The sequence below is a fragment of the Polyodon spathula genome, chromosome 1 (genome assembly GCF_017654505.1).
Source record: "Polyodon spathula isolate WHYD16114869_AA chromosome 1, ASM1765450v1, whole genome shotgun sequence".
Taxonomy (NCBI): Eukaryota; Metazoa; Chordata; class Actinopteri; order Acipenseriformes; family Polyodontidae; genus Polyodon; species Polyodon spathula.
Genome location: NC_054534.1, coordinates 22,027,569 through 22,044,154, shown reverse-complemented (window position 1 = coordinate 22,044,154; position 16,586 = coordinate 22,027,569). Strand labels below are relative to the sequence as shown.

At 36.8% G+C, this 16,586-nt stretch overlaps 1 protein-coding gene across 1 annotated transcript in view; it reads left to right on the top strand.

The window, feature by feature from the left end:
• The window catches only part of LOC121315616 (fibrillin-2-like), a 97,736-nt gene that overhangs the window by 68,266 nt on the left and 12,884 nt on the right, over positions 1-16,586 (top strand). Inside the window, exons 28-45 of the mRNA XM_041249866.1 lie at positions 1,249-1,374; positions 2,113-2,235; positions 2,815-2,940; positions 4,162-4,287; positions 4,980-5,102; positions 6,218-6,340; positions 8,191-8,316; positions 9,563-9,685; positions 10,687-10,809; positions 10,979-11,140; positions 11,352-11,420; positions 11,517-11,642; positions 11,962-12,087; positions 12,307-12,459; positions 12,992-13,063; positions 13,679-13,804; positions 14,956-15,081; positions 16,143-16,268. Of these exons, the coding sequence (XP_041105800.1) occupies positions 1,249-1,374; positions 2,113-2,235; positions 2,815-2,940; positions 4,162-4,287; positions 4,980-5,102; positions 6,218-6,340; positions 8,191-8,316; positions 9,563-9,685; positions 10,687-10,809; positions 10,979-11,140; positions 11,352-11,420; positions 11,517-11,642; positions 11,962-12,087; positions 12,307-12,459; positions 12,992-13,063; positions 13,679-13,804; positions 14,956-15,081; positions 16,143-16,268 (2,205 nt within the window). The remainder of the gene's footprint in view (positions 1-1,248; positions 1,375-2,112; positions 2,236-2,814; positions 2,941-4,161; positions 4,288-4,979; positions 5,103-6,217; positions 6,341-8,190; positions 8,317-9,562; positions 9,686-10,686; positions 10,810-10,978; positions 11,141-11,351; positions 11,421-11,516; positions 11,643-11,961; positions 12,088-12,306; positions 12,460-12,991; positions 13,064-13,678; positions 13,805-14,955; positions 15,082-16,142; positions 16,269-16,586) is intronic.

Here is a 16,586-nt window from a genome sequence, read left to right as displayed (position 1 = left end):
TACATGATGAGAAAGTGCAGTGCAACATGGACATACATATATATATATATATATATATATATATATATATATACATATATATATATATATATATATATATATATATATATATATATATATATACACACACACACACACATATATATATATATATATATATATATATATATATATATATATTAGCTGCAGCGGAGAATGTTCTTTCTCTCTTTTAAAAATGGTAAAAAATGTCCTCCGATCCACCATGACTCAAGAGCATCTCAGTGCTTTGTTCCTCTTGAGCATTGAGAATGAAATCGTCAGCTCTTTGAATTACGATGACATCATTCATGACTTTGCCACAGCTAAATTTAGGAAAATGTTTTTGTTTGTTTAAAGAAGTGAGTGTAGTGAGTAATTTATGTTTTTATTAATTTACCTTGAGTCAAATAAATGTGTTAATTTTACATTGGTAAATAAATAAATATGTTTGATGACTTCACATTTTTTTTGCGGTATGTACTACATACTTAGACCCTTCCCTCCTATTAGCCTTAGGCCCTTCATAACCTTAATCTGGCCCTGGATACAGTATACCAATGAGATCAGTGTTCGAAAGGAAGTTTTTTTTTTTTAAATGTTTTTTGGGTTTTTTTTTTTCAGTCCTGCAGTTAAGAATGGAAATCTTATGTGTGCATATGGAAATGTGTTTACCAGCATTGCCAAACAAAACAAAAATACAAAGTATTTATTTAAAAAATCATTTTTTTTTCTAAGTTATGACATGTCCTGAATTTTTGGCAGACGTGATAGGGGCAACAGAATCAGATTTTGCAAACTGCCCGTGACTGGTAGCTGCAGACTCGGGTTTCGGTAGCACTGTCCATTTCCATTTTTGTTTTTGCAACAGCTACCGAAGCCACCCAGAGAACATTAATAATGCTGATGATGTCATCAAAAAGAGGCAGATTTTTCATTCTTGAATGACTGTATACCCGTTCATAAAGTGCTTTGCGACAGTCACCCGTTTGCTCAGCTCATTTTATGAATAGCAATATGGATGACTTTCGTTAGTTTTAAATGAAATTCATTTTATTACGGCAGTCGGCAAGTACTTTTATGAATCGGGCCCCATATCCATTAATTCAAGGAGACTGTTCATGAAGGTGTCATTTCTGATTGTGGTTTGTAGTGCAGAAGTCAAGCTGAAATATCAGGAAGTTCTACTTGCACATTATAACTTTTTTGTAACGCTTTGGTGTTGTTTAGATGTCAATGAGTGTGATCTCAGTGACAACCTTTGCAAGAACGGGAAGTGTGTGAACATGATCGGCTCCTATCAGTGCTCCTGTAATCCTGGATACCAGGCAACTCCTGACAGACAGGGATGTGTTGGTAAGATTTACTTTTTATTTAAATCAAATTACTTTTTTGTTGATTATTTAAATAACTAGGAACACAGAATCTATGTCAGTAATAAACATGTATCAGTGGAATTACTATTGTTATGTTGTTACCTTCAGTTTCTATGGCAGACATGTAACCAGACAGTAACTGTAACTGTCTATGCTCACCCGAAAGTACAAATCAGTGAAGGTGCATTTCGAAACACTAGGATGTCTACATGTTTAGCTTACTGTGCAACCATTACCCATGTAAAATATTGAAATAAATAATATGGAAAAAAGAATGCTTGTCTAAATAAAAACCTTTGCCACTGAGTCTGTCTTGGACCGAAGATCCCCAAGTATGTCTGTATCAGCTATTTCCATCTGCACAAGTGAAAGGTTCTGGCACAGGAAAATTAATTCTGTCAGAACAGTGGGTTGTAAACAAACGCTTGAAAACACAACTTACCATTTTGGCTCTTCAAAAAGGACGACATAAAACTGCCTCCTAGTACAGGGCTGTTGTTGAGATGAAATGTTGAGATGAAATTGTAAGTGTTGTCATGTGTACATATGGAGGCATACCATCCACCATACATTCCCTACTGGGATTAAAAATATCCTTGTACTGGTGTAAGCATGTGTACAGCGTGCTTGCACTGCTTGCTCTTACTTCTTGGTGTTGGCTCGTCTTATATTGTAGTTGAATGTTATTGTTATACGTGGGGCTTCCTTTTGGTTTCAGACATCGACGAGTGCACAATTAAAAATGGAGGATGTGACACCCAGTGCAGCAATTCAGAAGGCAGCTATGAGTGCAGCTGTAATGAGGGTTACGCCCTGATGCCAGACAAGAGGAGCTGTGGAGGTAAACACCCAGCTGGACCCTTCAGATGTGCGCAGAACAGCAGCCATCAAACTCATCAAGAACATCAAACAGTAGCTCATATATTGCTCATATCCAGTCTTAAGAAATTATGTAATTTTCTTGAACCCCTTCCATGTCTTTCTCAAATAATATGTTTAAAAAATGTTTGCCCTGTCTGTCATCTGCAAGAGTGGCATTTTGAAAGTGCAGGAACTGAATAAATAGTTTACATGTTGGATTATACTTGTTCCACTTAAGTATCCCTTTAGTGCATAAAAAAATCTGAACCCTTTGTCAACTACAATAGCTAACTCTAAATTATACATTATATTTATATCTAATAGTACTGTAGGATTTATACTGTGCATGTACACAGCCTTAGAGATAAAATTTGCAGCTATTGCGCTAGTGTCTCTTACACTTTTTTTTACTGAAAAATCTCCCTCAGATGAACCCGACATGACTATAAAGAGGCAGTGTTTTTATAAAGGCCTGTTTTCGGGGAGCTGAAATACTGTTAAAAGGTTGAGTGTCTGCCTGATTGAGATATTGCCCGTTTACCCGCTCTTTGTTGCACAGATATCGATGAATGTGAGGATAGCCCTAATATCTGTGACGGTGGACAGTGTACTAACATCCCTGGAGAGTACCGCTGTCTCTGTTTTGATGGGTTCATGGCATCCATGGATATGAAGACATGTATAGGTATGTACAGTCACTGATTATTTGTAATCTGAAGCAACAATTTTAGTGACACTAAATCTATATCAATTAAGTTAAAGAGGAAAACCTCTGGGGAATGTCTGAACATAGTGCAGTACTTCCTGTCAACACCATAAGTGTTTGTTGTGGGGTTGGAGTTGTTTTGGTCTGTCTAGGGTGTTGCTTATGGAATTATGTGTCCCATAGCTGCATTACAGACCACTCAGATCTGAAGTCAATGTCAGTGTGGATCCATTGGGCAGATTCAATGAAAAGACTACACCATTAAAAAAAATACAAAAAGTTGATACAGCTGTCCAAACTTACATTTTATCTGTAACCTAGGGTACTATCTTTTTACATAATGTAGCATACTGAATAACTTCATACTGAAACAAGGACAGCTGTTTTATTTTGTAACCCAGTTTTATGAATTTAACAGTTGTCTTCTGGCCTCTTGAACTGAATTAGTTCTAATAAACATGATTCATTCAGGGTTCAATGATGGGTCAATTATTGTACTGTGTTTTATTGTCACAAATAATAAATACAGTATAAAAAATAAGTGAATATTAGTATGTATGCCAATGCTTGTTAAAAAGGTGTGAACATATAAATCTGCTCATTCTAAAACTATACAGATACCAAGTAGCTTTCAGAATCTTGTATTCAACTAAACTACACTATTTGTATTCTTAAATGTATTTCATACAATATAATAATATTGGATTACAGTGTTCTGTGCCTTAGTGCTACTTACATTACCATGTGTATCCTGTGAGAAAACAAAATGTCAAGAACTATTTTATTGAAATTGTTGTTTACGTAGGCAGATTTTGACAAGAGAAATAGAGGGGAAGGATAAAAGTAAATGTATGTGATGTACAGTTCTATGGGTGTTCTACTGGTTTAATAACTCCAGTTGTAGTTCATTTGGTTTCAGAGTCAATGAATGAGAATAGTCAAAGTCCTACAAGACAATTACTGATATATGTTATATATATATATATATATATATATATATATATATATATATATATATATAATATATATATATATATATATATATATAATATATATATTCTACGTCAACTTCAATATTGGCACAGGAGATGCAGTTGAAGTTTGCCAGAAGAGTTTTGGACAGCAAGTGCACTTGGTAGCGGACACTGTTATTAAAAGAGTGAACATGTTAGATAATCTCTTGAAATTCTTCCATTGCAGATGTAAACGAGTGTGATTTGAATCCTAACATCTGCATGTTTGGGGATTGTGAGAATACCAAGGGATCCTTCATCTGCCATTGCCAGATGGGTTATTCGGTCAAGAAGGGGACAACTGGATGCACAGGTACAATTAGATATGTTTCTATTTGGTTCCATTCCCAGTTCTGTTGCTGGGCCTCCCAGTTAGATATGAGGGATAATGCATAATTACCTCTACAGAGAATTTGCTCCTTTCTGTACAGCATTTAGAAGTAATAGGTTAGAGCTCCCTGGGAAACCTTCCACTGTAACAAATAAAGAGGCTGAGTCTGCCAGAATCCCACTGAAGAGTCATCAATCAAAATAATACATCCTATTATCCACATTTAATAGTAAATTTTCCAAAATGCACTACTTTTTCACAATTCAAGTCTCTTTAAAGCTTGTTTTTGCAATGCTTGTTAGATTGTTTTAAAAAAACATTTATGCCTGTTGAACATTTATAATAGTGATAATAAGTATCATGGTATATCACGGTAGTTTGGCCCCCGTCCACTCTAGAATGGTTCATGTATCCCACACTAAAATAAACACAGGGCATTATTTTACTAGACAATATGTAGCAAATTAACTTATTCCAGGAAGAGTTTCCCATAGAATTTGGACAATGGCTAGGTAAAAGAGTTATTGAAATCTGTAAAAGCAGACAACAGTAATAGGTTGTTACAGAATGTTATCACCTGTGACACTAAATTACTTCCGTTGCAGTCTTAGTATTCACCAGCTGTTTTCTTTAAAACGATGTTTCATGTTTAAGTGTTTTTTTCCCCTGTCTAGATGTGGATGAGTGTGAGATTGGAGCTCACAACTGTGACATGCACGCCTCCTGTAGCAACATCCCTGGGAGCTTCCAGTGCAGCTGCCAAGAGGGCTGGGTAGGAAACGGCATTAAATGTGTGGGTGAGTGCAAAACAGATCGACATTACGAGCAATAACTTATAAACCTTTTAGAGCCTTCCATTGCCATTTGTCAATCAGAGCCACAAACAAGTAACATTTACCAGTACATTATGCTTACCATGTCCTTCTTCGTTCAGCCTTTGTTATGCATATTTACATTAATGTTTTAGTTAAAACAACAAAACATTTTATAATGAACTGAACAAATGTTTTGACAAAGTTCCATTTCTTCTCATTTTTCTTTTCTTTTAGTCAATCCGTTCACAAACACTGAAGCGTTTAAAGGCCTGTTTGATGTGCTGTTGTTGTCGTTGATATCAGAGTGGTGTCAGTTACAGAGAGCATTCGCAGTTGTTAGTTTGGGTTTCAAAAGAAAAAGACAACTGGGTAAAATTGCAAATAGGACTAACAATGGGCACGCCGTAGGAAGGAGTGCAGACAAAGTCTTTGCTTTCGTGAACAGGACAAGCATTAATTCAGTTTTTGAGACAGAAGGTTATTGCCAGAGAATGTGTGAGATAAAAAACTATCTGGTAATCTGAGATTTGAATCAAAGGGGAAGTATATATAGGAAGGAGACCCAGACATTTTACTGAGTTTAAGTATTATTAGGATCCACTTTTCCATCCATGTGGCTATGAATAGGGAATAGTAGATTTGTACCAGAAGTGGTATTTTTAAATAACCTGGAGTACTGGTTATCATAACAGCACATAAACAGAAGAGAGAAATGATCTTAATTCAGTTTTAGCAGACATTTTATTAACCATTTCTTTCCTTCATGATTTCTGAAGGACTGGCCTTAGAAATAACTGTCTTCTTTCTAAAACCTAAGGTGCTGTTAAAAGTCACAGTTAGGGGAAAATAAGACTTTGGAGACGGAATGTTTGTAGATAAGTTGCGTTTGAAAGAAAACGTATCTGGAAACATATTTCATTTCAAGTTGTAGAAAAAGTTAATATTTTGTAAATATTTAGTTCTTCAGGCTAAGCTGACACTCTTACCAACGGTAGGTGTCAGCCAGAAGAACAGTTTTAACTAGAAATATGTTATAGATAGATGATTGGGTGTTATGTAGGTATCGAGTTCATTTATTTCTCTGTGAAACCCTTCAGATCTTGATGAATGTGCTAATGGGACCCAACAATGCAGTCCAAACGCCAGATGTCTGAACACACCTGGATCGTACCGCTGTGGCTGCTTGGAAGGATTCACAGGGGATGGATACACTTGTTCAGGTATGACACAAAGTACAGCTGGGTGCTCTAGAGCAGTGATTCTCAAACTAGGGGTGCGCAGACTGTATCCTGGAGGGGTGTTAGAAAGCTCAGGATTTATTTTTACTTTTTTTAAATTTTATTACAGCACACATCGTAACCTATACAGTATAATGGGTAGATAATTTATTTTGGCTTTATTGGTGGTTTTAATGTAAGCATTTATTAATTTTTTTACAATAGTTTAATTAACAGTCAAAATTGTTTGTGGTTGATTGTTATTGTTGATACATTGTAGATACAACTATTACTGAAGACACCCACCGTGCAGGTATCGTAAAGTCTATAAACAAAACAAAATGTTACAATCAATTCTGCACCGTATAAAACCGTCCAGATTTTGTCAGTGCTTGCTAGTCTATTAACCAGTTTGAAATTATTTCGAAGCCAATGAAAGCATTTTTGTTCAGCTTTATTGTTAAAGATTTCACAGGCGGCAATACTGTTCTGTTGTGATCACTCCACTGTGTTTTGTTGTGAACCGTAGCTAAGTTTTAAAACTGAGGGATAGCAAATACTTATCGTAAAAGTTTACTGTTACCTTAAAATTTGTAAACCTTGGTGTATTCCGGGGAGCTGGAGCTGGAGCTAGGGCTCGTCCCTTTTTTAAACTGTATCCAGTTTCATAATTCTTGTCTTGCTTTTCAGTTTTCTCCATCCCCCATAGTCCTCCACTTCACCTATGCAACGGTCCCCTCTGGGGGCAAGTAAAGCTCTCTTCCCAACCTTAGAGGCCAACAGTGTCGCCTCGCCCTCCGAGCGGAAGGTTCCCGCTGGTCTGAGGGGACCCCCGGCAAAAGCAACTTTAACTACATTTCGTTTTCCATTCTCCTGCTTAAACCTATTCATTTGCACCTTCCCTTTCTTGTCCTGGCTCCTGCCTCATGAAAAGGCAATATAAGAACAATAAATACTGTAACTGATTTTTAGAAAGCCTTTGTTGTTCTCCAAGTTGCTGCAGTGACATTTTAGGTGTTAAAATGAGTTACTGTAAATGAGATACTGTTTTAGCAGACATATTTCATTAAGTAAACATTTATTTAATTCTTTGGGGAATTAAACGTATTATAAAAATGTAAAAATCCCCCAAGGTAGCAAATCCGGCGAATTTAATACCAGTCAAAATTTCCTGTTATACGGTATATATTAACTTAAAACAAATATTTCTGCTGACATCTCCATGCATGTCAAAGTTTGTAGCTGTGCATCTGACTGGTGCCTTTTAATCTTGCATATTTTTGGATGAAGACCACTGCCATCTGGTAATGTATGTTGTTTGTTAGCTTACTATGTAGTAAGCATTGGTCATGATCGGTAAACTGTCATTTGCAGTGTTAAGCTTGCTCTTATTACGATGGATCAGTGGCTGGTTTTATTTTACCATTATATGTATATATGTGTGGCGGGGGAAGGGGATGTAAAGAACTACAGACAAGAGGAAGGGGTGCGAGTTCCAAAAAGTTTGAGAACTACTGCTGTAGTGTCATAATAATAATAATAATAAAAAGATTTCTATAACATTCTAGTATAGTCTACTAGATAATTTTTAAAAAATAACTAAATACTGTAACAATCCAGTATGGTTTACTACAGTTGTACACATCTCAAATAATTGGCAAATGTTGTTGCATTAATTCTTAGACAACAGTTATTGACGAACTTGCATTGGTATTTCCATTAATAAAACAAAGACCGTGAACAATACACAATAAAACAGATGCAGATTCTAAATGACAAGTAGGTTTATATGAGAACCTGTGGCGAATCTCTGCAATGACCTGTCTTGGTCTTTGCTTGCTCTTCCTTCACAGATGTGGACGAGTGTGCCGAGAATGTAAATCTTTGTGAGAATGGGCAGTGCCTGAATATTCCTGGGGCGTACCGGTGCGAGTGTGAGATGGGCTTCACTCCAGCTCCAGACAGAAAGTCCTGCCAAGGTATGTCATCAGCAACTCACCCATGGCCTGTGAACTTTCATTGGTTGAAGTTCTGGAAACCACAAAAAAACACACAGTACTGTCCTAAAGATCCAGGCACAAGAATGGATGCGGGATAGAGCGATAAAAGTAAATTGCTTCAACTGAGCCTGATTGAGGCAATCAGCTGTTATAAAAAAACACATCATAAGGTTACTTTGTCCAAGTGCCAAAGTTTCCTGGGTTTAAGCTTGGCTCAAAGTCCTAATTGTTTTCCAATAAAAATCACACACAGACCCTTCTCTACTGCCCCCTTCTGCATTGGAATAGGGCTCAATTATATATAGCTATAGTTGTGGAATCCTGTCAGCCTTTTCAGAAAATGTCTGTAGCAAGACCAGCTTTCTGCCGTTTATCATCATGACTACATTGACTCTTTCACCATATAAATCATGCCTGTAATAAAAAAAACAGCCAGCCAAAGGTTTGTGAGCGGATAACCACAGCTCTGAAGCATTCGAGTGCTTAAGTTGGCAATCTGGAATCAGTTTGTCTGAGCTCCAAGTGGAAGCCACAGAATAATTAAAAGTTTAACCTTTTACTTGTTCTGCATTTGTAAACAGTACTAGTGGACTACATTTGACTTTCCTAGCTATCCTTTAAATTCCTGTCAGGGATTATTCATGCAGTCAGTGTATTGAAGGTTAAGCTGAACTTGTTCCTTGCAGACTCCAATGGTAAACACGGAAAAGCATAGTGAAAACCGGGTGGCAAGGTTTAATATATCGAATGATTTTAAATAGAACAAGCATCATTTACAAAATTGCCCTTAAAAGAGTAACCCTGTACAAATGGTAACACACTATAAAATGTCCTCCAGCACAGGTCTTGTAAGAGATTTACTTTTTTTTTTTTCAGATATATACTATGTGTCTCTAGACTCCCTAAAGCTATGTTTCATTTTTATGACTGATGTTCTCTGACATTACAGTCCTACATTCTTTGTGTCAGAATAATTGAAAGACATCAGCGACAAACCAATAACAATCCTGAATGTTTATTATAACTGAGATTTACTATAACAATTGGTTTCCTGCGTTTTACTAATAATCGGTTAAACACCCCAAAAAAAATATACCCAAATATATATATATATATATATATATATATATATAATATATATATATATATATATATTACATATATATATATATATATATATCAGATAGTAATAGTGTCTGCTAACCTATTTTAACTTATATTACAGATATTGATGAATGTTCCTTCCAGAGCATTTGTGTATTTGGTACCTGTAAGAATCTGCCAGGCATGTTCAGATGCATATGTGATGATGGTTATGAACTTGATAGAACAGGAGGAAACTGCACAGGTATGCACCTGCTCTTCATTTTTATTTTACACCAGAAACATAAGTTCTGGTCCCTGTTGTGTGCGTCCTGTACTCACCCTTCCCTGTCGTATTGATAGTCCAGGAAACAACTGGTGCAGGTTTCCACAGAAACAGTCACTGACACAGTCAGCTCTGGTTCATGCTAGAATGTCCTTTATTTATTTCTCCTCACTGTGGTCCAGTCATCATCTTACAAGAAGGCTAAAAACCAACACCAACTTCCAGAATTAAAGTGACCTATAGGTCTTAAATTTAAACGATTACACTATGTAACACAATTTTTGTTCCTGGGTAGTAAGTGTTATTTCCTAATTGCTTATGCCTCAAACGTATAAAAAATGGCTATTATTCCCCACAAACTTTGCTTTTGTGACCAGGACAGTGATATTTCAAAATATCACTATTTCCAGTGGGAAAACAGGCAAATGTGTGTCTTTTCGTTCACATAAAGTCAGAAAAAAACAACGTATGAATCCAAATTAACATGTATTTATACTAAAGTAATACAAAAATGACTACAAAAGATTTAGAAGTGAGTAGTTTTTCGAGATTTACGATTATACTGTAAATAGTAGTTTTTCGAGAATCTCAAGGAAAGGAACCATAGTCTGTAAAAGTGCTTGAGGTTTTCAAACATGGATCAAATTTGATATGCTCCCCACAGCCGGCAGCCATATAGTCAAGGATGCTTTTTTTTTCTACTGTTAAAACTGTTGTAATAGCCATTTTGTTTTCTTTTTTTTTAACAATCCAATGGGGAAAAATAAGATATTAAATAAAAATAACAAGAATTACAGAGGTTTGAAACAATATCAAAAAATAATTACATTACCATTGCATACTTGAAAATATAAGAAATGAGAAAATTGTTTGTCTTTCAAAGTCATTAGCCATTGGTTCATTTACCATTTCTTTCATTCTAAATGTTAACTCTGATTGTAAAGCAGTTGTGAGATGTTACTTGTGTGCATGTTTTACAGACATTGATGAGTGTATTGACCCAATAAACTGTGTTAACGGACTTTGTGTGAATACTCCTGGAGGATATCAGTGTAACTGCCCTTCTGATTTTGAGCTGAACCCAACTGGAGTCGGTTGTGTTGGTAAGTCTTTCAGTTTAAAATGATTGTATCATCATTATCATGACTTTTTCAGCCACGCACAGGTTTAAACTCAAAATTCTTACTTCTGTTTCTACAAAAGCTAAATACCCTGCAGCGATGAGTATTGTAGAGTATGATGGTGAAGTAGTCATCTGTTCCTATTGCTTAGACACTCGTGTTGGTAACTGCTACCTGGAGTTTGGCTACCGTGGAGATGGGAGCCTGGCCTGCAGTGTTGAGGTCGGGGTTGGTGTCAGTCGTTCCTCCTGCTGCTGCTCGAAGGGAAGAGCTTGGGGAAACCCCTGTGAGCACTGCCCGGCTGTCAATACAAGTAAGCACACCTTTCAGTATTATACCAAAGCAATGCCAACACTACTTACAGTAATAAGTAACAAATATTATTATTAAAAACTGGTGGAATGTCCACTTTTTCAGTGTGCTCTGTTTTTTTCTGTTGATAGTGAAACAGACAGACCATTGTAGGTTAACTGTTTGAACTAATTCAAGGTCAGATTATATAAACACATTGTTTGTCTTTATAGCTGAGTATAACACACTATGCCCTGGAGGTGAAGGGTTTAGGCCCAACCCTATTACGATTATATTGGAGGGTAAGTACTCTACCAACTAATGGACCATTCATTCTTCACCATAATCTTGAACCCCGTATTTCTATTTGAAGCTAACTTTTTTGTTCCTGTCTGTAGATATTGACGAGTGCCAGGAGTTGCCAGGACTGTGCCAGGGTGGAAACTGTGTCAATACCTTTGGCAGCTTTCATTGCGAGTGCCCAGCTGGCTACCACCTCAATGAAGAAAGCCGAATCTGTGAAGGTAAGATATGCTATGTAATAGAGTTATTTCTTTTGAAGCTTCTTTCATAAAAGATTCTGGTGGCTCACTGGGCAAGTGGTCCAGAAAGTCACTGGCTCAATCCTGTTTTGGATTTTCTTTCTTCATTAACACCCAAGTATGGTGTGGAATTGGGGATTGCTGAGTGAAATGTTATGAAGATTAATATGTTTAAATGTAGAATGTGTCTTTTACCTGAAATTGTGCATTACAAACAGTTTCTGAGAAATGCAACAACTGTTTCTACAATGAGAGTTAAATTAGAGGTAAAACCAAGTATAATTCTGTCTTTGTTCTGTAGATATTGATGAATGTGTAACCTATCCTGGTATCTGCGGGCCTGGTACGTGCTATAACACCCTGGGTAACTACACCTGCATCTGCCCTCCAGAGTACATGCAGATCAACGGGGGAAACAACTGCATGGGTAAGTCATGATGAACACTGCTGTGAAGAATATGTGTTGCATGTTTAGCAGCTACCATTCATAATTTAAAAATGCTTCATCCAAATTTGAAGGTAGACCTTATAAGACACTAAGTCAAATAAACAATTCGGCTGGTGCCTTCATAAAATTCTGCCTAACGTTTAATAGATAATTGCAACTTAAAAGTGATTACCAACAAATATTATGTATATTTCACAGACATGAGGAAGAGCGTTTGCTACAGAAACTACAACGGAACTTCCTGTGAGAACGAACTGGCATTCAATCTCACCAAGAGGCTGTGCTGCTGTTCCTACAATGTTGGTAAAGCTTGGAACAAGCCCTGTGAGGCGTGCCCAATCCCTGCAACATGTGAGTGTGCTGCAGCCCATCACAGAGTATTCATAAATATGGAGCAGCAGTCAAAAAGACAACAAAAAGCAGTGCTGGACAAGGAGATATAGCTGTAGCTGTGCTGGACTACAGGACCATTACTTCTCTTTATAATGAAGGATTTCCTGGTGTCTTTCCCGGGTTTATTGAAAGCCCTTTTGCCATACAGGGGACACAAAATGGGATGCAGACCTTTTTAAAAGGCTTTTAATGCCTCTATTGGTATTATATATAGTTGTTGTAATAAACCCTACAACTGTTAAACAATGTTTAGTCAAGTTTCATTTAAGTACTGTCTGTGGTAAAGAGCAATCCCTCAAGCTCCCTCTCCTGTGGGTAATGGCATGTGTGTGAAAGCTCCCTTCAGCTATATTTGTGCGTCTTGCACATGGAGATAGAATGTGTATTGGGTATTATTATTCTAACATGGACACAAAATAAAGCAGTTTAAAAGATTAACAAGGAGTTTATCATAGTTTGGTACTGATGCAGCTCTACCTGTGTATTACAGCGGAATATCACACACTCTGTGGAAATATCATCCCAGGATTCACCTTTGACATCCACACTGGAAAAGCTGTTGGTAAGGCTTAAGGCTTTTATTTTAGTTTTTGATTCCTTTTCATTCTGTGTTCTTAAATTAAGAATCAGAGCTAAAATAAAATGAGTACTATAGTCAGCACTAGTGTACGTTAGTATTATTACAGTAATCCCTACCTATGCTGTAGTATGCTATAATTCAATAACTGATACTTTAGTATACTACAGTAGAACTTCTGTCATTCTAATTGTGACTGGGAGGTGTTCGAATAATTGAATTGTTCTTATAATCAAATTATGACATGACTTTCCAATTAAAAAAATCTTCAAAAGATATAATTCACCCCTTTATCTGTAAATATATAACCTACACTACTGAAGTGTTCTGTAAGTACCAGCAATTAGGGCTGAATAGTGCATTTGTATTGCAAAGTGGACAGAAGAACACAACAAGGAAAGTCAGGTTAACAAGGTAATGTTCAGATAATCAAAATTTTACTGTAGACTATATTAAAATCAAGGTATATATACTTTTATCTTTACTCTCTCACTCTCTGTCGCTCTCTCTCTCTCTCTCTCTCTCTCTCTCGCTCTGTCTATATATTCTAAAAATACTGTCAGTGTTTTAAGAGGCGTGTGTATTTTTCTATCCTTGCAGATATTGATGAGTGTCGGGAGATCCCTGGGATCTGTGCAAATGGCGTCTGCATTAACCAGATTGGAAGCTTCCGCTGCGAATGCCCCACTGGATTCAGCTACAATGACCTGCTTTTGGTCTGTGAAGGTAACAGCATTCATACACAACGTACATTCATCATTTTCATCAGTAAAATATTGGATGCCTGTTTTTCAGATTGTCTGTGTAATAGTGGAAGTCAGTACTATTCTTCAATAATTTAAATCTAAAGAAGCAATACATTTTAGTTCTTGATCTGCTTACACAGCGATGTTGTGCAGATATTGGGGTTTGTGTAAAAAGATATGCATAATAACGGCTTTCCCATCACCTTCTACTGTGGCACGCATTTTCTAATTAGGAGTCAGGAGGCTGTCTTGGTTGGATCTCAAAGCTTGAACAATAGCAACCAAATTAGACAGAGGATCAAGACAAGGGTGGTAATAGGTTAGCCTGGTCTGTATTTCTCATTCTTACTTTTTTTTGTGCTTCCTTTTCAAAATATTAGCGTTCTGTCTGTGTCTGTACCGCCTGTGCTGCTGCAGAGTTCTTGAGCCGCACTACATGGAGCGTCAATCACAATTGTTCCAGTCAGACAGTTTTTTTTCTGGTCTCAGAATGGTCTGAATGTGGTTAGCCTTGAGTTTGAAGCACAAGAATGAGGGGTACTTCCTTTCAAGTCAGTCCAGTTTGCGTATTAGAGTTCCTAAACTTGTACTTGATGAAAAGGCTGTGCAAATAACAAAAAAACAACACTTATTGCACAAAGCGGTTTTACTCTCACTGCAGGCTAGCACAAAGGAGACCCACATATGATCTTTTAGATGATGAGCCTTGGCAGCAACATCCTAAATTATGGAAAAAATGAGTTAGAATAGACAAAGCAGGCAAATAATTCCGGTCATTAAAGCAATGCACTTTGAGGTTACAAAACCACTGGATATTTGAATATTAAAGATGTTTTAAAGGTTGTCACACCAATACATGATATTACAGACAGTTGTGTTCCTGTAGTTTTTTGCTTGTTTTATTGGTAAAATAACAGATAGGTATGGAAAAGCATTGTAAAACCCATGGTTAACCAAGATAACAAATGCATTGTATAATCACTGCCAAATCACTGTACACATTTAACATGATAAACTTTTAAAAGGAGAACTGCAAATGTAGAAATGTGTTAACATTAAATATAAATCCAAACTACACTAAATATTACTCTGTGGGCAGCCCGTGTAACATGGGTGTTTTCTTCATTTCAGATATTGATGAGTGCAGCAATGGGGATAACCTCTGTCAACGCAATGCTGACTGTATCAACAGCCCAGGCAGCTACCGCTGTGAATGTGCTGATGGATTCAAACTCTCCCCTAACGGGGCTTGCATTGGTAAAGCATCATTTATGTGTTTGTATATTTCCGACTGCTTTTGATTATCGCTGTTAGGCACATTGGGCTTGCGCATTTGAATGATCCGCATGATTAATTAAATTTATTTAAATGAATGCATTTATTCAGGCATTTCATGAATAACAAAAACTATAAATTACTATAAATTCCCTTGTCCCTGTTATTCCTGTAAATATTGACAATGTTGGGTATTATGAATCACACCACAATCAGAGATTTCCAAAATATTATTTTTTTAATTAAAAACACCTTGTAGGCTAAAGCTTGTTCTGAGCAATACCAGAGCAGAAATGTTGGCAGAATTTCCAACTTTCCAACTTCCCCACCCAGGAAATAGTTTTAACACCCCATATTTTACAGAAGTCTGTATTTATGTTCAATGTATTAGACATAACTATAGATTTTTCATATTTAAGACTTTTGAGTCCAATTGAAAACGTTCAGCTCTGCTGGTGTTTTTAAAAATCTTATTGGTGTAGCAAAAACACTTCCTGGAGCCATAAAAGAGCTTGAAGATGTAAAATATATAAAATAGAAGTAACAAGAGAATTCCGCAATTTAGTGCAAACAGTTTACAAAAGAATAGCAAGCATGTGTCCTAAAACGACCTTTATGGAAAGTAAACTAATGGGACTGACTTATAAAGTAGAGTTCATTTCACAGACTTCAAGGAATTACATTTTTTGTGACATTTTAAGTAAGTACAAGACACAACAGCTTTAAGTCACATATGAGACAAAGGCTGGTGCAAATTGCAGGTGCAGTTTTGCTTTTCCAAATCAGAAACTGCTTTAGACACACCTGCCTGCCAGTTTAAACATTCAAGAGAAAACATCAGTGCCTACAGGTTTATGGTCAACTGCCGAGTTCCCACAGAGAAGGAAATGGCTAAAATACAATATTTACAAAAATTTTCCAATGAGGAACGCCAACTGTGGACTTTGGCAGCATTCTAAAAATGTGCCTTATTAATGTACACAGAAGTAAATGGAATATATGCTTGAGGTATTAACCTTGTTTAATGCCTTGTTCCCTTCAAGATCGTAATGAATGCCTGGAAATTCCTAATGTTTGCAGTCATGGTAAATGTGTGGATCTGCAAGGAGGCTATCGCTGTGCTTGTCACAATGGCTTCAAGGCAACCCCAGATCAGAAGATGTGTATGGGTAAGTGGAAGAAACTTTGACTTGAGTGTGATTACCAGGTGCTTTGTGTCTCTCACAAACAAGGAAACCAACATTACAGAATAGCTGGGTGGGAGAATAGAGTATTTCACTGGGCTCCAGCTTATGCAGTAGATGCCAGTGTTAGAAACAATCAAGCACAAAATTGCAGGAGTGCAAATTGTGTCTGAAAGCCAGGTGGATAGTGGCACACTGCTAGTGTAACAGAAAAGTGTTGTGCTGTAAGTGTGAGAGGGCCCTCTGCTGTTTGAGTGCATGTATTGATTCCCATTTAAAGTGGACCTTTTTTCTTTTCTTTTT